This window comes from Epinephelus moara, chromosome 21, assembly GCF_006386435.1.
Source record: "Epinephelus moara isolate mb chromosome 21, YSFRI_EMoa_1.0, whole genome shotgun sequence".
NCBI lineage: Eukaryota > Metazoa > Chordata > Actinopteri > Perciformes > Serranidae > Epinephelus > Epinephelus moara.
Window position 1 is genome coordinate 19833710 of NC_065526.1, and position 27229 is coordinate 19860938.

General features: G+C 41.6%; 1 protein-coding gene across 2 annotated transcripts; it reads left to right on the top strand.

Moving 5' to 3' along the window:
• The first annotated feature begins 564 nt into the window (after nucleotides 1–564).
• On the top strand, nucleotides 565–13027 carry ednrba (endothelin receptor Ba). Of its 2 annotated transcripts, XM_050032728.1 has the most exons (9): nucleotides 565–860; nucleotides 1867–2337; nucleotides 4036–4148; nucleotides 6446–6650; nucleotides 7224–7373; nucleotides 7779–7912; nucleotides 8053–8161; nucleotides 10045–10193; nucleotides 10320–13027. In XM_050032728.1, the coding sequence occupies exons 2-8, from the start codon at nucleotides 1924–1926 to the stop codon at nucleotides 10177–10179; spliced, it is 1260 nt and encodes a 419-aa protein (XP_049888685.1). In that variant the 5' UTR covers nucleotides 565–860; nucleotides 1867–1923; the 3' UTR covers nucleotides 10180–10193; nucleotides 10320–13027. The 2 variants fall into 2 exon arrangements, with proteins under 2 accessions (XP_049888685.1, XP_049888684.1); XM_050032727.1 differs by having other exon boundaries at nucleotides 566–860; nucleotides 10045–13027.
• Nucleotides 13028–27229: the final 14202 nt, after the last annotated feature.

Genomic DNA, 27229 nt, shown 5'->3' on the forward strand with positions numbered 1-27229 from the left:
CATATTCTGTTTTACAGGAAGAAAATATGATTAAATGTTCATCTTTTTGTGCTTTTTTGGCACATATTGTTAAATTGGTGCACAATGTGACCTGGGATGTGATCTAAAAGGGATAAAGAGCCTTTTTTAGATTTATCTTAACTTTAAGGGTTCAAGATGCACCGATGTTTGCATCTGCAGCTTTATATGAAAAAGTAGTGAACCAATAAATATTTTGTTTAAAAATGTTGATGTAAATGATGCAGGTTGAATGAAATCAAATATGGCTTTTGTTTCACCATTTGAAAATTGGGAGCGTAGCACTGAAAGATTTTAATAGGACAAATAAAATAGATATGATCAGTGCTTGTGGGATTATTATTGGATGAAGCCATTTGGGGATAAAATACAAAAATAGAGCAAGCACTATAAAGTCACCACTGAGTACCAACAACACACTCCTTATGAACTGATTTATGATTTCACCGTTTCCTCCATTTAACTGAGGGCACTTTGATGAACACTGAAAAACTTCCCCTGTCTTCCTCCACCCCCTCCTCCACATTAGAAGAGGAGGGGTTGGAGGGCAGGGATCAAACTCAACAGACTCTTCAGACTGTGAACACTGAGACTGAGCGGCCAGTACTGGAGAGGAGAGAACTACTGCCAGGAACGTCTGGAGCACAGAGCTGGAGCTTTTTCACTTTGACACCAGTGACAGAGAGGACAGCTGCTGTTGGAGATGCCTGGACTGTCACTGCAGGAGCAGCATCCCTCCAATTTGGGAACTTTTCACTGTCCTGAGAGCTTGAGAGTTACTGGGGAAGTTTGATCTGAGAGGCACAAATATTGGGAGGATTTCTGCCTCAGTTTGGAGTTTGGTAAGTAAGAGTTTGAAAAGCAGTGACTTTGGAACATTAATTGACAAGTTTAGGGACTGTATAAAATTTATTTGGGTGGTGAGGGAGGGTTCATATTGTTAAAAACAAACAAGGCTCTCCTAATTATTGTTCACTTTAAACTCCTCTCGACTGCAATACAATCCTCTATGCATGTTAAAAATAAGTTTTAAATTGCTACAGATAGTTTTATCATGCACCTCTTATTAAACCGTATAACCTTTATATAACTTCTGTATTTCAACAGCAACTGGAAAACAAGCTTTTATGTGTTAGGCTCCCTCTGATGGAAATATTTTACATGTAACATTTTATCTGTGACATCATTTGGCATGTTTAAGAATGCTCCGATCTCTATGTTTTAGGAAACATTAATAGTCATATGTATGTCCTTGGCAACTTTTTTATTCACTATGTTTGTGTAGTCAGTTTTTCTTTTGTCTGCATGTTTATCTATCTGTTTGTTTGTTTCCATGTTGATGTTGTTACTTTATATTATGTGTTGGAAACCCTCGAATAATGAGATCTCAAGGGGCTTATAATAATACATTTGCATTAATGTGCATCCCCAATGCACATACGAAGAACTCCATGATACAGAGACAGCTGCCGTCCTTTGCTTATGGAATCCTTTATGAAACACGTCACAAGTGCAAGTGTCTTTTTGATAGTACTATTTATGTAACTATGAAAATATAAGATACTCCCTTAAAATTATAATATCTTTTCCCTTTTCTCTTCCCCTCATAACTTTTGTACATTCCCTTAAGTTAAAATGACTAAAATGTTTCAGCAGGGTGTGTCTGAGGTTTCAATTGGCATTTTTTTGTGAGTTTATGTAGACATGAAAGCTGAGGGAGCCAAAGTCACATAATAAACCCAGGAGTTTAATATCCCTGCTCTACTCTGAGGTTGTTTTTTCAAAGAATAATAATATTCCCATGGTCAGATAACAGACCTGAATACGTTCTTGATGTTTGTGTTCCAGGCACACTTGAAGAGGATCAGTTGTTGGGTAACAAACTCCAGAGTAACTAACTCCAGGATGAAGATTAATCTCCTCTGCTTGGAGTTACTCTTCTTGGCCGGTTACATCCTTGTGGCCGACGGGCAGCTGGAGCCTAAGAAACAAACGCCCCAGGACCTTCTCGCTGTCACCCAGAGACTCGGCCTCGTAGAGAGAGATGTGCAGGGTCCGGTGAGGCCTAACATCACTAAGCCCCGCCGTCGGCTACCTCCCATGTGCACTGGGCCCACGGAAATCCGAGACACCTTTAAGTACATCAACACGGTGGTGTCCTGCCTGGTGTTTGTCGTGGGTATTATCGGTAACTCCACTCTGCTGAGAATCATCTATAAGAATAAGTGCATGCGTAACGGACCCAACATCCTGATCGGCAGCCTGGCGCTCGGAGACCTGCTGCACATCATCATCGGCATTCCTATTAATGTTTACAAGGTGAGTTAGACCATATAGTGATAATCTTGGCCTTAACACCATTTTCAACACATTCTCATCCCAGCTCATCAAAAATCAGTGCTTTTTCAGTGGACTAAACATCAAAATATGACGTAGTACGTACCCTCCTGCGTCAGTTTTGAACGGTCAGTTTGCACTTGTTGCATGCATTGTGTCTTTTCAAAACACACTTCAGTTTTCACAGGAAATGCACAGTTTCTGCTCGTTACATGCATATACTTTTTCAATTTTTCAAAATACTGCAGGTAAGCACCTTGTTTTTACATTTATTTCCTTAAGTTTAGGCAACAAAAGCACATGGTCAGGTTTAGCTAGAATCATGGTTTGGCTTAAAATAAGTACAGTTGTTACAAACGTCATGTAACGTCAGGTGACATATGAAACTACCATCGTATGCGACACATAACACACTTTGTTGGTGAAATAACTCCACTGACTTTTGGTTTCACACAGGAAACGAACAGCAGGCTCTCGTGTCAAAGTCTGGAGTTTGTTTGACCCATTCACCTCCCCTCCCACCCACCCTGTAGAGACATTCTCTCTCCTTACACCACGTAGTTGCCAGTGGCGTTGCAAACTGCCGCCGGATGGTGCGCTTCATAATGCCACGAAGGTGCCTTTTTGCATCGGTATCTCACATGGATGTGGATGATGATTGACAAAGCAGCAGTATTTGATGAGTTTAGTCACTGACTGCCGTATCAACAACTGATGCCTATCATACTGACGCAAAAGGTGCCTCTGTGTGACGCCGAGATCTCTGAGAAAATGGCGGCATCTGACGAGTTGGTAATAAAAACAGGCTGTTTTTTTTGTTTCCAGTCACTTCAAAACCCCTTTAACTTTTTACTGATTTTTGTTGCACTCTTGTGATGTTGTGTATGTTGTAAAGTTTAATACAATGTTTTTTAAGGTCATATGCAAATATTATGTTGCTTATTGGAGTTTAAATCCTTTACACACACACACACCCTCCTAACACACACGAACTCAGGAGCTCACACATCAACACACTCTTGAAAGGGGGCTTTTTCCGTGTTATTACTTTACTGGATCCTGAGCCCCTCTATATCCCCTTATGTCTCTGGCATGTTATTATCTGTTGGGCTCGGTGTGTGTGTGTGTGTGTGTGTGTGTGTGTGTGTGTGTGTGTGTGTGTGTTTGTAGGAAGAGAAAGAGAGGACCAAAGTGTCTGTATATTTGGGTAAGGGGGCAAGCATGTTAAAACAACTGGTTGCTGTTGCATACCAGAGCGGACACAGGAGATACAGGGTGGTATGGAGAGATACGGGGCTCCATATGATTCCAATTGATCTGCACTCACATTCCAGTCACTCATCCAAAGCAGACATGAAAAGTCTTAATACTGTACAGGTTTAGTTTAGAGTTTTGTTGTTCTTCAGGAGCTACCGTACCTGTCTGGGTCGACGTGCCTTGAGGCCAAACAGAGGCCTCGCTATGTTTTCAAGACCAAAACATAAAACCTGACAAGAAGGAGGAGGAGGGGAGAAAAAAAAGGCTCTGGACAGTCACAGAAACCGATAAGTTCAGGTTCACGCATATCTGGTCAACACTGAATGCCTGAGGCTGGGGAGAACAGTGTGGAGCCAGACGATTTGCTTCACTCTCTCTCATGGTTTAACTCCGTCATCGACTCTTGTCTGTCTCTCCCTCCAGCTCCTGGCAGAAGACTGGCCCTTTGGAGTGACGCTGTGCAAGCTGGTCCCGTTTGTCCAGAAGGCCTCAGTGGGGATCACAGTGCTGAGCCTGTGTGCTTTGAGTATTGACAGGTAGTCATGGCCACAACCAGCAGACAACACAAACTCACCCTCCCTCTCAACTTTGGTCCTGTTTTCATTTCCTAAGGTTACATCAACAGTCAGAGATCACAGAAACATTGTCAGAGCGGAGAGTTTTGACATCTCTGCTACCGGCTGCTTTTCAGTACATTGACTATTACCTTAGTTCAAGTCAAGAAAGTCGCAGTCTGTTCAGACTGCTCAGTGAACTACATGTCTTGTCTTTTATGATATACGTCACCAACACCAGCTAACTGGCCAGGTAACTCAGCTTTGCTCCACGCACAGATGTAATGTGTCTGACCTGATTTGTTATAGCCAGTGACTTCTTTGTTTTTATCAGCTGGGAGGTGAAAGAAAAAGAAAAAAGAATGAATGAGCAGCCGTTGTTTGTGTGAGTACATCCTGGTATGAAACACACAGGCATCGTAGTTTCAGCAAGAAAAAAAGCTATGAGGTCACCTATGCGACTTTCGGGTTTTAAGTCGATACAGCATAGTATCACAATATTTTTTTGTGGTAATGTCGTATCATCACACAGTGCCAAGTATTGATTTTTTTTATCCTACAAGTTAGTAATATTACAAATACTAATTCAGCTTTAGGTAGCCTACGACAATAATATAATCAATTGCTTTTTTAGTGCACTAGATACATTATGCTGCTGATGCAAAAAAAAAAAAAAATGGCTGAAGTGAGACAGGCTGAAAACTTTACCTTATTAGATAAAACAGATGTTGACAAAGTTTTTCTTTGGGGACGTAATTTACAGTTTAAAAAAGGGAATAAATGGCAGTATGTTTTATCGCAATACTCAGCATATCGCAGCATATTTAAAATCGCAATAATATTGTATTGTGACTTAAGTATCATGATAATAGATAGATATATATAGTAATAATAGTTTGTAGTCATTCTAATTATGCATTTTCGACTCACAAAATTTTAATCTTTTAAATTGATAAACATCATGGATAAAAAATTATTAATTCTTTCTCTACTTGACGTATTTTTTATGGAAAAAAGGTCCTGTTGTGATCCACCAGTCGGGGAGGGACTTCGCCTCTTTGTATATCTGGGCCAAGACTTCCTCTTCTGTGTGCCGGTCATTTTGACTTCTTTACAAACAGATATCTTCATATGAATACAGATAGATACATGTAATAAAAGCCTCACCAGACGATAGCCAGTGGGTTCAGAGTTTCCAATGTGTTTCGCCTCTCCGCACAGACTGTCAATCTGCCGCTCAAACAAGATTGGTCAATACTACTTGGACCTCAGAAACCAAAACACTTCCAATACAAAACTTTTGTACTGTTCTTACAGTTCTCACATAGATATGCAGATATCTGTTTATAGAGATGAGTATGGATACGACTGTCAACTACATTGTGAATTTGGAATAAGGACGTTAAATCGAATATTTTCTATTAAAATGGAGCTATATTCAATTTAATTTCAATCTTATTTCTAAAGCCCAATATCACAAATCACAATTTGCTTTACAGCATACGACATCCCTCTGTCCTTTGGACCCTCACAGCGGATAAGGAAATAAGGAAATAATTTATATTAACAATATTCAAATGTTACTTTATATAGATGCATGGTGTATGGTTTTTCTTTTTAGCCTTTAAAAAGCTAGGATGTATGTTTCTGTTTTGTTGGGATAAGAGAGGGATGTGTGATACTCAATATCTCTGCTTTAAACCAAGATAGACCCTGTTAAGGGTCTATCTTGGTTTAAAGCATCAAACACTCAAAGAATGACACTCAAGAATGATAATAATTAAAGGATAGTGTGACATTTTTTGGAAAATACACTCATTTGCTTTCTTGCTGAGAATTAAATGAGAAGATTGACACCACTTTCATCATGTCCGTGCGGCCAATATGAAGCTGCAGCCATTAAAGGGTTAGCTAAGCTTAGCACCAACACAGGAGGCAGGGTGAAACAGTTTGCTTGGCTCTGTCCAAAGGTAAAAAATCTGCCTGTCAGCACTTCTAAAGTGTAATAATTCACACATTACATCTTGTTTGTTTAATCAGAAAGAAAACGAAGTGTAAAAACAGTACGTTGTGGATTCAGTGAGCTTTAGAGGTGCTGGTTTGCTAAGCTAAGCTAATAGGCTTCTGGCTTTAGACATATTTAGACATGAAAGTGGTATCAATCTTCTCAGCTAACCCTCAGCAAGAAAGTGAATATGTGTATTTCCCAAAACAACAAACTATTCCTTTATTTAATGTTTATTTGTTGGTTGACTGAGTGCACAAGTTGGATCTTCCAGGTATCGTGCCGTGGCCTCGTGGAGCCGCATCAAAGGGATCGGAGTTCCAAAGTGGATGGCCATTGAGATAGCGCTCATCTGGATATTATCCATCATCCTGGCTGTGCCAGAGGCAATTGCCTTCGACATGATCACCATGGACTACAAAGGAGAACACCTGAGGATCTGTTTGCTGCACCCCATGCAGAAAGGCGACTTTATGAAGGTGAGCTGTGACACACAGACCGTCAGAGGCAAATAAATCAATGTGGAGGAAAAACTGTGTGTTGACACAGCTGTGCACGCTGCAAACCTGCACTCATATAATACATACTGACACGTACAGACACACAAGGAGATGCAGATGTTGGCACACGCTGACTCGAGTATGAATATATGTGCATACTTAACATACTGTGAGAGACTTCCTGGCTAGATCGGGGTTGGACAGAGTTTACAGAAATTGCCATATAGGAAAAAAAAAGGTGTATCACAGGAGTAATCGCTCTCTGGGCTGAAAGAAAACACTGCAGCGCCTGCGAGTGTGTTCACATGTCTTGCATCAACCTTAAAATAACATTTTAACTCCACTGAGGTGCTTTGATGAATTGATTTTTAAATGCAAGTCAACGAGTCTGAATTTGAGACACACCCCAGAGTCCCTCACTCTGGTCCAGGTCAGACTGGGGATACACTCCATTAAATTTACTATTGAAATGTTTCACCTTTAACTTTAAGCTCTCTGGAGCAGATGCTTGTGCGTAACTCAGTGCTGTTCTCATTTTTTTCCTCTATGTAGTTCTATAAATCAGCGAAGGACTGGTGGCTGTTCAGTGCATATTTCTGCCTGCCGTTGGTCTGCACTGCTATTTTCTACACCCTGATGACCTGTGAGATGCTGAGGAAGAAGAATGGAGTCCAGATAGCTCTCAGTGACCACCTCAAACAGGTTCGCTAAAGGCTTTCATCTCTTAGTGTTAGTGTCTTCATATCGAGTGTTTGGAGTTAACATTATATTTTTCTTAATTAACGAGGAAGCGCAAAAAACAAATCTGACCTAAAGGAATCATTTATTTTCAAAACTTGACATTATACTATTTATACATCCACAAGTGTGTCCAATCAAAGCTATAAAAATACTGTTGAGCCTTTGTGCCACAAACTTAACACCAGCCCAGCTTGACACTCTTCAATGTTACTTAATTAGTTTTGATTTTTGAAAAAAACCTTTCAGACCAAGAGTTTCCGATGATGTAAGACTTCTTTGTGATTCAGATTTCACCATGTCCCTATCTGAGCCAAAATCTGTCACGAGAAACCATACAGTGATTTATGTGTGTTCGTGTGTGTTCAGCGAAGGGAGGTGGCGAAGACAGTGTTCTGTCTGGTTCTGGTCTTCGCTCTGTGCTGGCTGCCTCTGCACCTCAGCCGTATCCTGAAGCTCACCATCTACGACGAGAAAGATCCGAACCGCTGCGAACTGCTCAGGTATGGGAGAAAACACATGTTTCACATTGCACAAGAAAAAAATTGATGTCATACTAGACTAGAGATGATTTAGTAAAAGAATGAATCGCCCACCAGGAAGGGAGAGGTAGAAGACTAATGTGTCTCTGTAACGCTTTTAGTTTCTTTTTGGTGTTGGACTACATCGGCATCAACATGGCTTCTGTTAACTCCTGCATCAACCCAATCGCCCTCTACATGGTCAGCAAGCGCTTCAAGAACTGCTTCAGGGTAAGATGCAACTTAGGCCTAACATACAGTATGCCACGTGCAGAGTGAAAATATCTGTAAGAATAGTTTGACATTGTGGGAAATGCACTTATTTGTGCCGAGAGTTAAATGAGAGGATTGATACCGCTCTGATTTCCATACTTGTTCAATATTTTTCTTATCTTCAGACAAAAAAAGTGTAGGAGATGTTTCTTTTACCTGCTTGATAGTTTCGACTGTGACTCCAGTCTTCCTCAGAAGTGACATCCGACGAGTTGCTGACGTATCATTTATCAGCTGGCCGGCCCAACAGACCTATCGGAATCTGTCGGGCCGGCTACCCCCCAACCCCCCTAACCCTAACCCTAACCCCAACCCCCAATGAACCTAATCAACCTGATTTCCATACCATTAATATGAAGCAGCCGGTTAGCGTAGCTTAGCGTAACAACTGGAAATGGAGGAGAACAGCTAGCCTGGCTCTGTCTGAATTTAACAAAATCAGCTTACCGGCACCTCTAAAGCTCCCTGACTAATGGTGTGTTCACACACCGACAGCGACACTACACGCAAAGACACAAATAGATGTGAATTTGTGCTGTGCGACGTGCATGATGCGACGCGAGTGACACTAAGAAACGAAATTTCTTCTATTTGTTATTTGCAAGTTGAAAGTTTTGGAAATTTAGCAAGTAGGCCTTATTCACGTGATGATGTGATGACAAACAATGTTGCCGTCTGTGTGCACCTGGAGCTCTACGACTCAACATCAGATCTGCACAGAGACGAAACAAAAAAGGAGAGGGCTCGAAGATTAGTGAGTGAAGCTCACATGGTAAATCCTGAAAGTATGAATTTTGGACTTGTGTAAGCTATTTTGTTGAGTTGCTTTGTAGCATTATGCTCTGAGTAATTTAAGTCATTCTGTTATTGTGCAAAGTAAACAGTGGAGGGAGTGAAGCAGTAATGTCAATGTGAAAAATAATAAAGATTGTTGCTAACTTGGTTCATGCTGGTTCAGAGCACAGAGCCTCCATGTTTACCGTGGTCACGTCACTTGATTCCAGCTATCTCTTGTACTGTAAACCTAGTTAGCTGTTAGCTGCTAGCTCCAGTTAGTTAGCACAACCGGTAGCAGCTGTTGATGATAAAGATGATAAATACTTCAAAACCCCAGGGTGTCTACAGGTCCTTAAAAAGTCTTAAAATGTCTGTAATTCATTTTTAACAATAAGGCCTTAGGAGTCATTAAATAGTCTTAAACTTGAATTTGTGAGGTCTTAACTACTATAGACATTTTATTTAATTGCATTTATACATGTTTTAATTTATTTTTGTGAAAATGAGTGAAGCCTTTCTGTGTAATAGTCCACATTTCTAATGTTACAAATCTTAAAAAAAAAAAAAAAAATGTAATTCAGTCATTTTATGTCATACTTAACATTTACCTGTTGGCAAAATGTAGAATATAATTATAAATCTGCTTGGCCTGTCTTTCATGTTGAACTGAAAAGTGAACGTGCACAGTAGGTGCCTAGTTACAAAAACTAGGAGGTGCACAATTGGAGCATCCGCACTCAACATGAAAAATATGATCAGATGTGGTCATTTTTGGTGCATGAACCTTGCATGGAAGACACTACGCAAGCATAAACTTTGCTTAACCGGATGCTGGCTCCAACTTCGTACTTCGTAACAGACAAACATGAGAGTGGTATTAATCTTTTTATCCATCTCTCAGCCAGGTGGTGAAAAAGATATCTGACTATCTTTTAGGCAACAAAAAAGAGAAGAAGGAAGCACTTGCTTCTGTCTTTTAACTGTGAATACTGCACACACACTTATGAATTTCTCTCAGCCTCTACACTTCACAATCTGTCTCACCATTTTTCTCCCTCCTCCAGTCGTGCCTGTGCTGCTGGTGCCTGCCGGCTGAGATGTTGATGGATGAGAAGCAGTCGTGCATGAAGCTCAAAGTCACCGAACGGGCCTCCGACCAGAGCAACTCCCGCATGACCAACAAGTCCACCACAGCCTGAGGAGGGGCGTAGAGGTGAGAGAGGAGGAGTTATGATGACAAAGAAACATAAATATTGAAGTATGGATGACTGAATGAGGATAAGTGCCCTTTCTTGCCTCATCTTCAACATAATATGAAGTCTTCTTCAACTTTTACCAGACTTCTTTTTGGAAATCAGTGAGATGAAGCTCCTTCTAACCTAAAACTTTGAGCACTTGCCATAACGGACTGCTGCACACTCTCCCCGTCACAGAAGAAATACGCACCAGTTGTAGTTGTAAAGCTGTATCCTTGGATAACAAGTGTGTGTGTGAAGCAGCCAGAGACAGCGAGAACTGAGCAGGGGCGAAGTTCAGAGAAAGTGTTATTTCTAAAATTGGGGGTCAAGGGTCGATTAGCAAAGACAGCTCATCAGGCTCGCAGCCTGGATACTGAATGTTACTTTGAATGATTCCTGCAATAAGTTCTGATTTGTACGGACTATATTAAAAGCGTGACGCTGTGTCACAGGTTGCTGCCACACACTGCAGCAGCCTGGACGAGTATAAACAGTGAATCTAATGCTCTTGTTTGATGTTGTTTACGTTATTTTGTTACATATTTCCTTTATTATATATATGTATGTGTCGATTTGTTACATTAGAGGCTTTAAAGGGACAGTTCACCCCCAAATCAAAAGTACATATTTTTCCTCTTACCTGTAGAGCTGTTTATCAGTCTAGATCTGGTGTGAGCTGCAGAGTGTGTTAGCGATATCGGCCGTAGAGATGTCTGCCTTCTCTCCAATATAATGGAACTAGATGGCACTCAGCTTGTGGTGCTCAAAGCGTAAAAAAAAATACATTTGAAAAACTCAACATCAGCGTCTCTTTCCAGAAATCATGACCTGGTTACTCAAGATAATCCACAGACCTTGTTGTGAGCAGTTTCATGCAGGAGCTATTTTCTTTCTACTGAACTACACCTGCAGACTGTATCACTGAGTAGGAGGTGATACGATCTCCAACACTCAGCTCACTATCTTGACCGATAAATAGAAGACAGGTGGGAGAAAAAAATATGTGTTTTTGATTTTGGGGTGAACTGTCCCTTTAAATGTATCATCTCTGTGTTATTTTCACACTAGTTAATGAACTACTGATGTTGTGTGATTTCAGCTGTGTGACTATATTGTATTATATTGTTCAGTATTGGGCCTGTTGGGCATACATTTTGTGACTGTGTCTGCTCCAAACTCGTTCTCACTCCCAGCTCATCAAATATCACTGCTTTGTCGTTGATTTCGGCATCAGATACTGAGGTAGCTTTCACAGCGGTATGATACAGCTATTTCTGACAACGGAACTCATCCAATTTGTCCGTGGATCTTGGCCTCAGGTACCAACACACCGAAACACTATTTAAGACAGTGTGATACGCACCGGGCAGCAGCTAGTTCTGATGCCTCTGTCAACTACCATAGTATGAGGTGTAAGAAAGCCCGTATAAGATGGGTGAAAGGGGAGGTGGAGTTCACCAAGGAGCCCACTGTTCATTTCCTGTGTGAAACATTAGGTCAGTAAAGTTATTTCAATAACAAGGTAGAGTGCTAGAATGTTTAGCATGCTACATTGGTAACGTATAACCCTGTTTCCACCAAGCAGTACGGTACAGTTCGGTACACATTTTTTCTGTTTCCACTGTGAAAAGTTGTCCCCATTTTTGGTCCCCCCTCTGTTGGGGTACCTAGAACACAGATTTGGTGCTAAAAGGTGGAGCTGTGAACACTGCAGTCTGTTGATTGGTCAATAGCGGACAGTCACTCTGCTCAGGGCTGAGTTGTGGCTGGTTTTGAGGCTCATGTAACCACTGTTCATACCGTGGAGAGTTTTATTAGACTGTATCTTTAAAATGAAAGGATGTTTTGCTGCCTCTCACAGCAGCTGGAGTCTGAGAATATAATAACTTTTAAGGTGAAATGTTAACTTGTAATGTTACTCAATGCATGAGCTGACGACGTGAATCCATCAGCACACCTTAAGTTTCACTTGGAGAATAAAAAGCATGGCGGAGCGTCAATCCTGTGGCTACGGCAACACTAAACCCCTGAGCTTGTCTGAGAAGGACTAAATGCACAAACCTGTTATTTTTAAATATCCCATGGAGAGAGACTCTCACTGCAGCCTGTTCTGTTTTGTTCTGAAAATGTTGGCGTGCAACCTCGTTTTGTGGACAATAAATGAGGTGCAGACTTCCATCTGTGTCACTGCTGAAGAGTTGGGAAACACAGCAAGTGCTGGACAGAGCAGTGAGTGACAGCAACCCCGCCCACATTTAAGAGTTCTGTTTACGGTGGATCACTAAACAGACCTAGGGTCTAGGTACCATATCTGAAGGGTTACTTTTTGTTTAAGGTACCATACCAAAAGTGTTTGGTGAAAATGGGGCTTATGTTTCATGATGTATGTAACGTGACATGATGTTAGTAAGAACCATATTTATTTCAGGCCAAGCCATGATGTTTTTTCTAAACCTAACCAGGGACTTTTGTTCCCTTGTTCACTAAACAAGTCTTTTACCTGCATGGTAAGTTTAGTTTGAAAAAGACTGCGTTCATGTAACGAGCAGAAACTATAAATTTCCTGTGAAAATGGAAGTGTATTTTGAAAAGACATGCATAAATTGACACGGCGTCACTGAGCATCCAAAACTGACGAAGGAGGCCACGTAGCTTGTCATATTTTGACATTTAAAACCACTGACAAACTGGCAGATTTGACAAGTTGGGATGAGAACCTGTTGTTGCTCCACATTATCTTAATCTCACTCCTTACCTGAGCAGGTATGACAAGAGGTAGGAGTTTGTTTTTGCAATAAATAATAAAAATAAGTATAATAAATAACAAAGTGGTCAGTTGTGTCTGTTTTTTTAAAGAAAATCGCACATTTTCAAGCAATTATGTGTTCAGACATACGGTCATAATCATTTATGACTGTGAATGTTCTAGCTTTGCCTGTCATCGTGGTCTGACTGTGTGTGTGTGTGTGTGTGTGTGTGTGTTTGATTTAAGTGTGACGGCAGGCGGCATCATGTGATGGCGAATGCTAACAGAACATCACTGTGATCTCTTTATTTTTCTCCTCGCTTCTTCACTCCAAACACACACAGCTCTGACCTGGGAATGTTCCTTCAGGCTAAACCAGTGTCACGCATGTCACGTTAGCTGTCAAAGAAGCTCTCTGTCCTGTGATCTCTCACCACCCTTCCTCAACTCATCTCTTCATCCGCGCCCCTTCGCCTTCACTCTCTCCTCTTCATCTGCCTGTTTATCCTTGTTTCTGTACCTCGTCCCCGTCCTCTACCCTCGTCTCCCTCCCTGCATTCCACTCCTCGCAGTAAACCCCCTCTGCCTCTGTTCATCCATTATGGTTTCAAACAATTCAGTGTGGTTTGAAATTAAATTAAACCCAGTGCTGTAAGCAGACTTAAGTGAAAGGAATCACATTCAGTGCATTCCTTCCTAAATTACCTCCTTGCCTACTCCCAACAGGATTGATGCATCTGCTTGTGGATACTGGCATCAGACCGATTGTCTTCTAAGATCACATCTTCAGCTACAAAAAGAAACAGGCATAGAAAGTTGCAAAGAAAGTTAATGTGTAGTGAGCTACATACTGAACAGTCTATAAATCAAAGTGTAATTAGCTCAGGGTCAATTTAGAATATCTTATTTTGCTCTACAAAGCTCGTGTTTGAAATTAAAATAATTTATTGGCCCAGGCAGCCTTGATTTATGGTAGGTTAGGAAATAGCAGTAATCTGTATATGACAGAGTTTACACTGACACCTTAGAGACTCAGTAGGTCAACTGGCATTAAAGGAATAGTTCAAAACTTTGGGCAAGTGCTTTCTGCAAGAAATTACCTGAAAAGATTAAAACCATGCAATGTATGCACGATAACTGCACCAATGCAAGCAGCCAGTTAGCCTGGCTTAGCATGACGACTGTCCAAAGGTAACAAAATCAAAACCAGTACCTTTTAATCCATCTTAACGCTATTTAATCTGTGCAAAAAAAAATGAAGGCGTATGTGACCATTATTTGGGCCGGCACGGTAGCTGTCTATGCTAAGCTAACAGGCTGCAGGCACTGCTTCCTTTACCAATTATATGGGGAAACCGCTTGCTAAGGTCTTTCCAATGGTAAGAAAAAATACCTTCTAGTACTGGCAATTCCCATTACTACAGAAGTTTGTCTGTGTTTTCCCAACCCTCTGTTCCCTCAGTACAATGTTCCCACAACCTTATTTTCTCTCAGCTCTATGTTCCCTCAGCTCTGTGTTCCCTCAAACCTCTGTTCCCTCAGTACAGTGTTCCCTAAACCTTATGTTCCCTCAGAACTTTGTTCCCTCAGCCCGATGTTCTCTCAACCTTATGTTCTCTCGGCACTATGTTCCCTTAGACCAGTGTTCCCTCAACTCTGTGTTCCCTCACCCCAATGTTCACTCAACCCTGTGTTCCCTCAGCCTTGTGTTGTTAGCACAATGTTCCCTTAGCCCTATGTTCCCTCAGCACATTATTCCTTCAACTCTATGTTCCCTCAAGCCACTGTTCCCTCAGCCCTATGTTCCCTTAGCAGAATATTCCCTCAACCCTGTTTTCTCAGCCCTATGTTCCTTTTGCATCATGTTCCCTCAGTACCTTTCCTTAACCCTTTGTTCCCTCAGCCCAGTGTTCCTTCAGCCCTATGTTCCCTCAGCTCTGTGTTCCCTCAACACTCTGTTCCCTCAACCCAATGCTCACTCAACCCTGTGTTCCCTGAGCCCAGTGTTCCCTCAACACCATGTTCCCTTAACCCTTTGTTCCTCAGCACAATGTTTACTTAACCTAATGTTCTCTCAGCCCTACGTACCCTTTAACCCAATGTTCCCTCAGCACAATGTTCTCTCAATCCTATGTTTCCTAGGCCCAATGTTCCCTTAATCCTTTTTTCCTCAGTACAATGTTCCCTCAACCTTACATTCTCTCAGCCTTATGTTCCCCCAGCCCAGTGTTCCCTCAACCCTACGTTTCTTCAACCCTGTGTTCCCTCAGCCCAATGTTCCCTCATTGCTATGTTCTCTTCATCCATTGTTCCCTCTGCCCAATGATCCCGTAACCATTTTTTCCCCTCAGCTCAATGTTTCCTCAACTCAGCCCTTATGATCTTATTGCTAATGAGGTAATGTTTTCGCCCCTGTAATGAAATGGGCAACCACGTTATGGCTGACCTTCTGATTTGTTCAGAAGTTATTTTCTCTGTTTACTCTCAGTTTTCTTTCATTCTCTTGTTTAGTTTGACTCACCCCGAGTTTAGACCGCAAACATCACGTCAGCATTGTGCTCACATAACTAGAACACTTTCACTGACACTGAAGCGACTGTCTGTACCGGCTCCATCTTGTCTGCGATTTTCAAGGCGTAAAGTGAAGGACCAATTAAACTATCTGTGCGGTGTAGGTTACAGTTTGTCCGTGAATAAACACTGCAGCTCACCGTTACCCAAGAAGGTCCCATGTTTTGCTTCCCAGCTGCTGAGAAAAAGTTAAGGGAGGGTGGGATTACAAACTGGAATAGGTTTGCAAAATGTAGAGGGAACATGAGGGATTATAGGGCCGACCCCTTTTTATTTGTTTATTTCATTGTTTGTGGGGATTAAATAACTAGATGTAATTCGTTAATTTGGAAACTTTAGAGGTGCTGGGGGGCAGATTTGTTTGTTATCAGTCTTCTGATCTAATTCTTGGGTAGAAAGAAATTAAGCATTTTCCCCAAATGTCAAACTATTGCTTTAAATGGATAGTTCATCTTTTTATTAGTTTATCCCTTCTTTACTGTGACCAGATTCAGTTTTACGGTCATTCATCCTTTTCCTTCTTACATGCAGCTTTGACTTTCTTTCTAGACTTCAGCACAGTTAATGGAGGAAAACGCCCCACAGTTCTGCCAAAGCTAACGTAATGCTACAGCAGTCCATTATAGAGAGTTAATGTCAGTTTTATTGCTATTAGGAGCCAGAAATCAGAGATGAAAACCTGCAGCAGATTGATGCCAAAAGGTTAATGAGTGAAAGCGCCTCATTTAACAATAAAAACCACTGTAAACTTTTAATAGACTTATCATGTTAGCTCGGCTGAGAGCTTCATCGAGGACTTTTCCTTTGTTACAACACCAAGACTGCATGTCCTTCACAGCCCATACACACGCACGCACGCGCGCGCTCACACACACACACACACACACACACACACACACTCACTGTCTCTCCAAATACAACATGTGCAGTACATTTGGACACCACATATGCTCAAATAGACCACATACCAGTGCACACAGTTTGTTTTCTCCTCCCCACAGTTTTAGACGCCAGCATAAAGTGCTGGAACATGGCAGGACTGGAGGGCTGATAGTGTTTGGGTTGAGGGTCTCAAGGGTTGGGGTGTGAACAGCAGTGGCACCCCCAGATATTTTTTGTAGGGGTGGCTGGAGGGGGCCACTGAAGATTGTGGGATGGCACCCCAAAATGAGTTTCCTCCGTAGCGTAGGGCTCAGCCTTGAGGCTTGGGCATAAGCCCTGTTTCCACCGAGCAGTCCGGTTCAGTTCATTTCAGTTCGGTACATTTTTTTTTTGTTGCTGTTTCCACTATGAAAAGTTGTGGATGGTACCAATGGAACTGTTCAGTACCGTCCCCATTTTTGGTCCCCCCTCTGTTGGGGTACCTAGCACACAGATCTGGTACTAAAAGGTGGAGCTGTGAACACTGCAGTCTGTTGATTGGTCAATAAAGGACGGTCACTCTGCTCAGGGCTGAGTTGTGGCTGGTCCATGATGAGGAAATACAATGAGTGCTAGATGGAGCAGTGAGTGACAACAACCCCGCCCACATTTAAGTGTACTGTTTATGGTGGAAACACTAAACGGACCTAGGGTCTAGGTACCATGTCTGAAGGATTACTTTCGGATCTAAAGGTAGCATACCAAAACTGGGGGCCTGCATCAGCCCCCAGCTGTAATGGGAGGTCTGGGAAAGGAGCGTACCGTCCTCCTACTGTCAACATTGCAACATTGGGTAAAGGTAATATTAAGAAGATGCTGCTATGTCTGCAGTGCCTGACTTGAATGGAGTTTGTCACAAGAGATTGAAGTATGCACATTTGTTTCGCTTGCTATGCAAACAATTCGCATGGTCACAAAAAATGGGTTGCACACAGTTGTCATAGGGCTCATGCGGACCGTCATGGACATGGGTGGATGACAGCATTTACGCTGACATGGAAACCATGAATTGTCCCACAGAGATAGGGTGAGGAGCTCAGACAAAGTTTAGCCAGTTGAGGTGGTTGGGGCATCTGTTTAGAGTGCCTCCTGGGGCGCCTCCCGTTAGAGGTTTACTAGGCACATCCAACTAGTAGGAGGCCCCTGGGTAGACTCATAGCAGGCTGGAAGGATTGTATATCCCATCTGGCCTGGGAACACCTCGCGACCCCCCAGGAGGAGCTGGAAAACGCTACTGTGGAAAGGGACATCTGAAATACCGGTATCTTGCTTAGTCTGCCGCCCCCGCAACCCAGCCCAAAGTAAGTGGATGAAGATGGATGGATGTTGTAGTACATGTATTTAGGCTAGTTGAAACCTATGTCAATATGAGAGTTGAAGAATCACATACTGATATACTGCTGTTTCTTATTTTGCAGTCACAGGTCTCATGTGTGTTGGAAACTACGTGACCGGCCAGTTCACACCACTGCAACTTTTCTCTGCAGTGTTCTGAAACGGTTTCATCTTGTCATGAATCTTGGGTCTGAACTGGACTTAAGGTACAAAACACTTACTTGGAACAAGTCTACTCAAGATTAAAAGCCCCACACAGATTGTGTTAGGGAGGCCGTGGCCCCTTAGGCCTCCTCTTGGCTGCACCACTGCTGAACAGACCTGATTTGGCCTCTCTGCTCTCTGTTTCCAAACATTCCTTCATGTTTTTCTACTCCAACAATCCACCATATTGCATATTTACACAGCCTGTTCAACAGATTTTTGCCAGTAAACTGAATTCAGAACAATTAGCAGCAGTTGTACGAACATGATGTTTGAATTTACTTCCAAATATTTGACAGGCAGCACTGTCTCCTTTAAGGTGCATATGTAATTTTTTTTTTTTTTATGGCAGGCGTAGGTACATAAATATAAACCTTAGACACATATAGTTTATCTGTTATCCAGATTACAGTTTCACTCCTTTCTTTTTATCTCATCTGAATGCGCTCCATCTGACAGGAATGAAATAATTCAAAAGCATACGCACGGTTCTTGATGTGCAAGATTTGCTGGCTTCCTCCTTCGTTTTAGAAAATGGTTTCTGGATTGATAGCACAAGGAGGAGAGCTTTCAGTTGGGCAAAGCTTCCACTTACATCTGGGAAGAGCAAAGAAAACATGCTTTTATTATATGTGAGTGTTTGTTGCCTGTGTGTAGTTCAGCCATGGAAATACTTCAAGGCAAAAATGTTGAACCAAACTCAAACTCAGACCTTCACTGCCTTTAAGGACACAGAACAAAAAGGTATGGGAGCTGAAGTCTCTGTTATCAGTGCGAGATTGTGTGTTGACACCGGGGTCCATATGCGTGCGAACGTGCACGTGTGTGTGAAAATGCTTCCCACATATTTGTCTAATTTGATGAGCTGTTTTTGGTCACGCACCACTGATTTCACACTTCAAGGAATGGTTGATAAATGACACAACAATGCGACTCATCACTCATTTTCACAGATGTACAAATGTCTCACAGTTGAACAAATGCAGAGACAACACACACACACACACTCGGTGTGGCAGGAGAAGCAGCAGAAGGTGAGCAGACGCAGCCAACAGAAGGAATTCATCAGACTGACGTACCATGGACTCTGGAGCATTTCTTTCCTTCAGGCCTGTTACTGTACCTCTTCTTTACTGCTTGACTAACAATGTGACGACAAATCTACAGGGCCGGAGTCCACTGAGCGGTCAGAGCCAAAAACTGCAATGTGACGACTATCAACATGAAGTTTACATCAGGTGTGCAGGTGTTTGTTAGTGATGTCAAACGTGTGACAGCCATACTCCGAACACATAGTATTATAATGATTATTTTCAGTGTCAGTCAATCTGCCAATTATTTTTATGGTTCACTGTTTATGCCACAAAATCTCAGAAAGAAGTGAAAATGCCCGTCATAGTTTCCCAAAGCCCACAGCGACGTTTTCAAACTGCATGTTTTATTTGACCGAAACCCAAAGATATTCAGTTTCCTATCACAGAAGACTAAAAGAAACAACCAGGTATTTACTTTTGATAAGCTGAAACCAGAGAACTTTTAACATTTGCTCATAAAAAATGACAAGTAATCAAAATTGTTGCCAATAAATTTTCTGTCAATGAATCGATTAAGGGGCTATATGAAAACTATTTGGGTGGTGAAGGGGGGCCGAACTTTATGTTGACCTTTGTAAAACAGCAAAGCCCCGCTCACTGTAGTTGATATTTTCTTTCAGTTCTCTTGTTTATTGTCCCCACAACATGTCAAATGTCTTAAATTTGTACAACTTGTTTAAAGGTCCAGTGTGTAGGATTTAAAGGGATATTAAATATAGAAAAGGAATATGATATAATGAGTATGTTTTCTTTTGTGTGTAATCACCTGAATCACCCGTACGTTTACATGCACAGTTAAGTAGAGCTACGCTTATAGCTCGACTAGGCCATTTAATTGGACTACTGTCCTTGTCCCAGTATTCAAGCACAAGAGGGGAATCAATTTATCAACCGAAGTATGCCTTTCAGCTTGTTAGTATTGGCCCTTTTTCCTGTGGACCTATTACGTCACAGACCAAACAATCGGCAAACAAGTTAGCTATGGTTAGCTAGCAGCAAACGGGTACCATGGTGGACAACTTTACAGCTCTGTACATATAGTCCGTCCAAAAGTGCACAGCTCTTGATTTAGATTTCGCCCTGTTGTTACGCATTTAATGGTTTTGACTTCCAGGTCAAAGCCCGGGGAGGAAATTGTGGAGCATGCTCAGAGCACCTCGGCCAGTTTACGTCTGATTTACTGTATATATGCAGGAGGAATTCGACTCCCAATCGCATTATCAGGGTGCGTTAGTTCGACTTAAGTACGATTTCAGTCAGACTAACATGTTTACATGTTTCTTTAAAGTCTGGTTTTTAGTCAGAGTAGCACAATAAATTGATTTTCTGTGATGTCATGTAAATGTACTGACTCAGAGGGCCATTTGTTTTTGTGTTTTCGCATGAAACTGCTTTGTTCAGTGTTTTTGCTGGTTTAAATCACCATGTCTCTTAGTTTTGGAGAGGAAGAGACCTCTGCGGATAATTTGGCTCCTGGTAAAAACCTCCTGAACACTGAAGGAATTCTAACCAGGAGAAGTTTCAGCTGGCTGCAATCTGCAGTCCTCACCACTAGATGGCACTAAATCCCCAAAAATCTTAGACATTGCTTCTTTTAATGAATACATCTCGTGAACCTCAGTATAAACTTAAATATCTTAATGGAACTCTTAATGTGCATCACCACTGTTCATATTAATAAAATCCTGATACAGAGACAGAACTGTTGTCTCCTGCATACAGGGAATTTCCCCTTTATGAACCATGGTCAAAGTGCAAGTTGTCTTTTTAACGTAGACTGTGGTTTAAAGTTTGTAATCTCCGGTCACAAAAGCTTGATTTGGTCCAGTCAGATGTCCGAGAGGTGACACTATATGTTTGAATGATCTTTTATGCTTTTAGGTTGTAGAAAGTCTTCTTAACAAATAGATGTTATGTTGTATGAAGTTTTGTTTTGTACATGGAGAACAAAATGCTGCACAACCAGACTGACAACTGAGAGACAAAGATCTCTCTGAGCAACAGTTGAATTAGAAAGAAGAACTCAGCAGTCACTGGTAAAAGAAACTGGAAGCTTGGCATCAAAATATGTGCAGGTTTGAATACGAACAGGGTCCTGTTTCACTGTCAAGTGCATAATTATGTCTAAAACAAGCCGGGATTAACAGGCAGCGTGTCACTTTAGCAAAACTCTTCTTCAAACTGAACAATAGAAGCAGAAGGTTTGTCCAAGGTTAGTAATATTGGAATATCAGCTGAACACTAACCACTGAGTAGACTGCAGAGAACCCAACGAAAAAGTCCCAAAATGTTTTACAGCCCAATGGCACGACTGTGGTTCAGTAATGATCGAGGGTTAGTTACACTTGTCTGGTCTGGAAAACAAACTCACAATCAAAGGGTATTTGAGGAGAGAATGGTCAGTAACATGGACAATATTCACTGTCATGCAGCAGTGCGGGGACATCAAGTAAACAGAAGTTTGAATCATTTGATTCTCCTTAATTTGGGGTCCAAACTAAATCAAATTTAAATGACACATTTGGTGTTTGAATGATGCTGTTTGTGATCTCCGTGTTGAAGGAAAGAAGACAAACATCTGTAAAACAGGTGACAGAGTGTACATGAATTTCAAATGCTATCACATTGTTAAGGCTGTAGGTTCTCCAGGTGTTGTCCCTCTTCCCTCTCCTGTTGCTCTGCCCAGTGAGGTGTACCTGGTCTGGGGAGGAAGTGCGTAGAAGCGTCTGTGCCTGCAGCAGAGGAGGGAGGACTCTGACGTGGGGACTGCCGGCCTTTCTGCCTCACAGCTGCCTCTGTTGGTAAGTTTTTATGTTAATTATGTTGGTAAAGTTCATGGAAGGTTTTTTTTCTGTGGTTGATTTGGGTCAGTGGTGTGTTATTGGCCCCATGGGACTGACAAAGGGCGGGGCCTAACACACATAAACTGAAATAATGACTGTGAATTTGGGGTCCATTGGATTACTCGCAGGTAATCAATAATTTCTCTGTAACAATAACTTTAATTCTCTCTCACATGCTCACACACACACACACACGCAGAGCACCATAAACATATTGTAGAAATAAAACCCTGCCCTCTGCTACTTTATCAGAAGATTATGGGAGTAAACCTTATTTTGAGCCAAACCAGCACATTCCTGAAGCTGCCTGCTGTTGCAGAAATAGGGGGGGGGAAAACGACAAAAAGAAGAGAAGGAATGAAGGTTTGATTTATTCAGCTTTATCAGCTCATCTCCACCCACAGATATGGGATGTATATGAATCAGATTAAAGGTGGAATAATCTTTTCAGAAACGCTGTTCCTTGCACATATTTGAAAGATGCAGGTGTTAAGTTAAGTTAAGTGACTATAGAATTTTTGTTTATTCATTATTTATTTAACCAGGTAAGTCCTGTTGAGATCAACAGTCTCTTTTACAAGGTTGACCAGGCCAAGCCAGCAGCACACGAAAAAGTTGCAGCCAAACAACAACACAATAAAAAACAAAAGACACACAGTAACATGTAGAAATATTAGGACACCTACGCACAATGACAAGAACCAACAGATTCATTCATCCTTGTACTTATGAGAGCTTTAAAATCAAACAGAGAGACCAACACGTAGTTTCAACTCTTTCTGAAGGTTATTCCAGGTGAGAGGAGCAGAGCACATTAAAGCTTTTTCTCCCAGCTCAGTCCGAGCAGGAACAGGAACAGACAACAAAACTAAGTCTTTAGATCTCAGACTGTAGCTGCAGTCAGATCTCTGTTCAATCAGAGTACAGATGTATGAAGAGAGTTTACCCAGTATGGCTTTATAAATAAACAAATACCAGTAACTGAGACTACGAGAGGTCAAAGATGGCCAACCGGGCCTGGCATAAACCGTACAATGATGAGTGCGGACTTTACAGTTTGTAATAAATCTCACTTCACTTTGATATGCAGCATCTAACATGTGCAAACAACGTGCAGATGCATTCATGTACAACAGGTCACCACAATCCATTGTACATAAATGCATCTGCATGTTGTTTGCACATGTTCACCCCAAAATCAAAAATACATATTTTTCCTCTTCCCTGTAGTGCTGTTTATCAGTCTAGTTTTGGTGTGAGTTGCAGAGTGTTGGATATATCAGCCTTAGAGATGTCTGCCTTCTCTCCAGTATAATGGAACTAGATGGCACTCAGTATTCAAGATAATCCACAGACCTTGTTGTGAGCAGTTTCATGTAGGAACCTTTTTCCTGAACTACACCCATCAACAGGTCACAGTCTGTGGTTGACTTTTAAATTGGCACAACAGTTTACTTACTGACTTATATCACTGATAATACCAGTTACATGTATTTACATGATGTATTTTTATCATTAAAACACATGTCAGTGTGAAGAAGCAGCAGGTATGACAGCAGAGCTGAAGGTGAGAAATGGGACGGACTCATTTTTAGCAAATAAAAAAACCTGCTGCATCAGGCTCAGTTTTAAAGCTACAGTGAAGCCAAAGGTATCATATTAAACTTAAGCCCTGTTTCCACCAAACACTTTCAGTACGGTACCTTCGGAACCAAAAGTAACCCTTCAGACATGGTACCTAGTCCCTTGGTCTGTTTAGCATTTCCACCACAAACAGTACTCTTAATGTGGGCTGGGTTGTTGTCACTCACTGTTCCGTCCAGCACTCACTGTATTTCCTCCTTTATCAGTCTGCACCTCGTTTATCGTCCACAGAACGAGGCTGCACGCTGACATTATCAGAACAAGATATAACAGGCTGCAGTGAGAGTCTCTCTCCATGGGATATTTAAAAATAGCTGGTTTGTGCATTTAGTCCTTCTCAGGCAAGCTCGGGGGTTTAGTGTTGCCGGAGCCCACAGGAACTACGCTCTGCGCTGCTTTTTTTTTCTCCGAGTGAGGATTAGAATATATGTAGTTCACATAACCTGGTCGTAATTAATATATAAACGCTTAAAGGTCCACTCATTACTAAAAGTGTATGTCATATAAAAACTAAAGTAATAGTCAAAGTTGTCATGTGGAATATTTAAGGTGTGCTGATGGATTCATCTTGTCAACTCATGCATTGAGTAACATTACAAGTTAACATTCCACCTTAAAAGTCGCCGGCAGTCGGCACAGTGAATTAAGTTATTTATTTCTCAGACTCCAGCTGCTGCAAGAGGCAGCAAAACATCCTTTCATTTTATAGTTACAGTCTACTAGTGAAAATCTCCATGGTGTGAACAGTAGTTTCATGAGCCTCAAAACCTGTCACAACTGCCCTGAGCGCAGTGACGTCCTCTACTGACCAATCAACAGACTGAAGTGTTCACAGCTCCACCTTTTAGTACCAGATCTGTGTGCTAGGTACCCCCAAAAATGGGGACAGTAAGAAACAGCTCCATTGGTACCATCCACAACTTTTCACAGTGAAAATGGAAAAAAAGCGCACAGAACTATACCGTACCGTATTGCTCAGTGGAAACAGGGCTTAAAGGACCTTAGGCCTCCACTGGTTCCAGCCATGTTAACTTATCATGTCAGAAAAGGGGCCACATAACATAACTCTCCAAAGTTACACTAAATTTTGGCAAGGGAAAAAGAAACACTGCTTTTTTTTGAAAATGATATCTGCATACTGTGGTCCCTAAACAGTCTTGCAATTACATAAATTAGGTATAACTGGAAAACAGAGTTGACAGCCATGTTGTCTTTACACTATTTCAGTTCTGCACATAATTTGTCCAATATTTTCTTCTGTGTTGGAACATATATGCAGAGTTTGTAAAGTTTTGCGACGTCTTCTGTAATGTGAGTAATGTTCTGAGTTCTGTTTTCTTATTTATTTGTATTTATTTTAACAATATTTGTAACATTGGTAATGAAAGTATCATTCTTCTTTTAGGTTTATTGATGAAGATTGTACACATATGACTCTGTGTGTGTTTGTGTGTTTGCTCTATAGCAGGGGTGTCCAAACTTTTTTTGAATGGTGGGTAGTTGCTTCCTTGCATCAAATATATTATTAAAAGGAAGAATCACAAACAAACAAACAAACGCAGCTGTTTCATCTTCCAGTAAAAATGTATTCAACGTTCCTCCTCTCCTAAAATCAGCGGTCTTCTCTGTTGATGTTACGCTTCTTTGCCATGGCCTTGGCTGCTACTTCGCAGGAAATATCTGCTGTTAAGTCACCATTTTGTTTGCTTGTTTACCGTCTGTGTATGGAAACACATTGGTTCAAGCTGTTTTATTCCTTCTTGATGTGTGTCTACAAACTATGTGAGTCCTGCCATTTTGAGGTGAAGCAACAAAATGTGCCACATATAGTATATTTTTAAAATTGGTACGTGGGCCAGATTTTAGACATGACTGCTCTATAGTGTAATATATACTGTTAGTGTATAGTTCTGGTTTTCACAGGTCACCAGACTATCACAGGGCTGACACAGACAACCATTCACACTCACATTCACACCTACGGGCAATTTAGAGTGACCAGTTAACCTGCATGTCTTTGGACTGTGGGAGGAAGCTGGAGTACCTGGAGAAAACCTACACATTGACACAGGGAGAACATGCAGACTCTGCACAGAAGGGCTCCCTCATCCCAAGGTTCAAACCAGGGATTCTCTTGTTGTGAGGTGCTGTGATATTGATAATGAAAAACATTTTTTGGCTTAGTTTATTTCAGAGGATTGCACTCCCAGCTTTGGAAAAAAAACACAAATACTTGGGAGCCCCCAATTTTTCATGCTCAGGGCCAGTGGCATAAGGTAGTTACCACGTGTCCCTGTGAATGCTTTTCCCGCTGCATGCTCCCTACTACTTTGTCCTCCTTTTCCTTTCTCTCTTGTCCTTTCTTACTGCCGCTTTCCTGTTACCTGTCAGCTTGTCAGTCTTGACAGATTGTGTGCGTAAACTAGCTACAGTATCGTATCGTCCTGTAACATGATCATTTCGAGACTTGACATGAGGCAACATCCGCATACATGTTACCCAACAATCATCATTGCATAGCTGTATATATATAGTTTTTCTTGTTCATGTAGAATAAGCATATAGTTTTTTATAGATTGCTACTATAGAAAAGACAAAATCATGATGGAGATGGGTTTGCATATTTGAGGGCATGTAGCCTATAATAAATGGCACCATTTTAATTCAGTGTGAGTTCTACTTTGAACACAAGTGTATCTCCAAGGTGGCAGTCTGAATCATTTGCAAGGGCCCCACCCCCACCCCAGGGGCCCCAGTGCACCCTGTCTATATCTACACCCCTGCTTGGGGCACCCAAATGGCCAGCAGCAGCCCTGCCTACATGAAACTGCTCCTAACAAGGTCTGTGGTTTATCTTGAGTAATCGGGTCATGATTCCTGGAAAGACACATCGCTGTATTTTTATTTTTGGGGCTTTGAGCACCACAAGTTGAGTGCCATCTAGTTCCATTATATTGGAGAGAAGTCAGACATCTCTACAGCTGATATCTCCAACACTGCAACTCACACCAAAACAATCTAGACTGATAAACAGCACTACAGGTAAGAGGAACAATATGCATTTTTGATTTGAGGTGTCCCTTTAACCCATCAGTAGATCACCTCACACTCTTCAGTGTGGCTGAATATAAAGGTCGAACCACAGCAAACAACATATTTAATAATGAGTTTTGTCAAAGAACTTATATCACTACATGTTCCATTTCCATCCCTGCCTCTGTGAACATGACAGTTATTCACAGCGAGCTTGTTCCTCTTATATAAAGCTCACAAACAGAGTGGTTATGCAACGCAGCAGTGACAGTATACAGAGACAGCATGGCTGGCTGCAGAGGGCCCCGTTCTCATGAGAGAGCTGATGATTTCCAAGAAACAGAGGAGACAGCGATCACATAGCCTTTACCAGACCCCCGAGTATCGCTGAGCCACACTGTGACTGTGGGATGGATTTTCACGTAAGAGTTTCCATTTGTCATTTATTTAAAAAAAGAGACAGGACATGAGAAGACTGATCAAACTTGTTTTGAGGTGCTGGTGCAGAGTTTTGCCACTAGGGAGCATCAGGGACTGGAGAAAGACTGATGCCTTGTTTTTACTTTGTGCATCTATCTTCCTGTGTGTCAGCCTGTTTGTCTATATAAGCCTATGTCTAC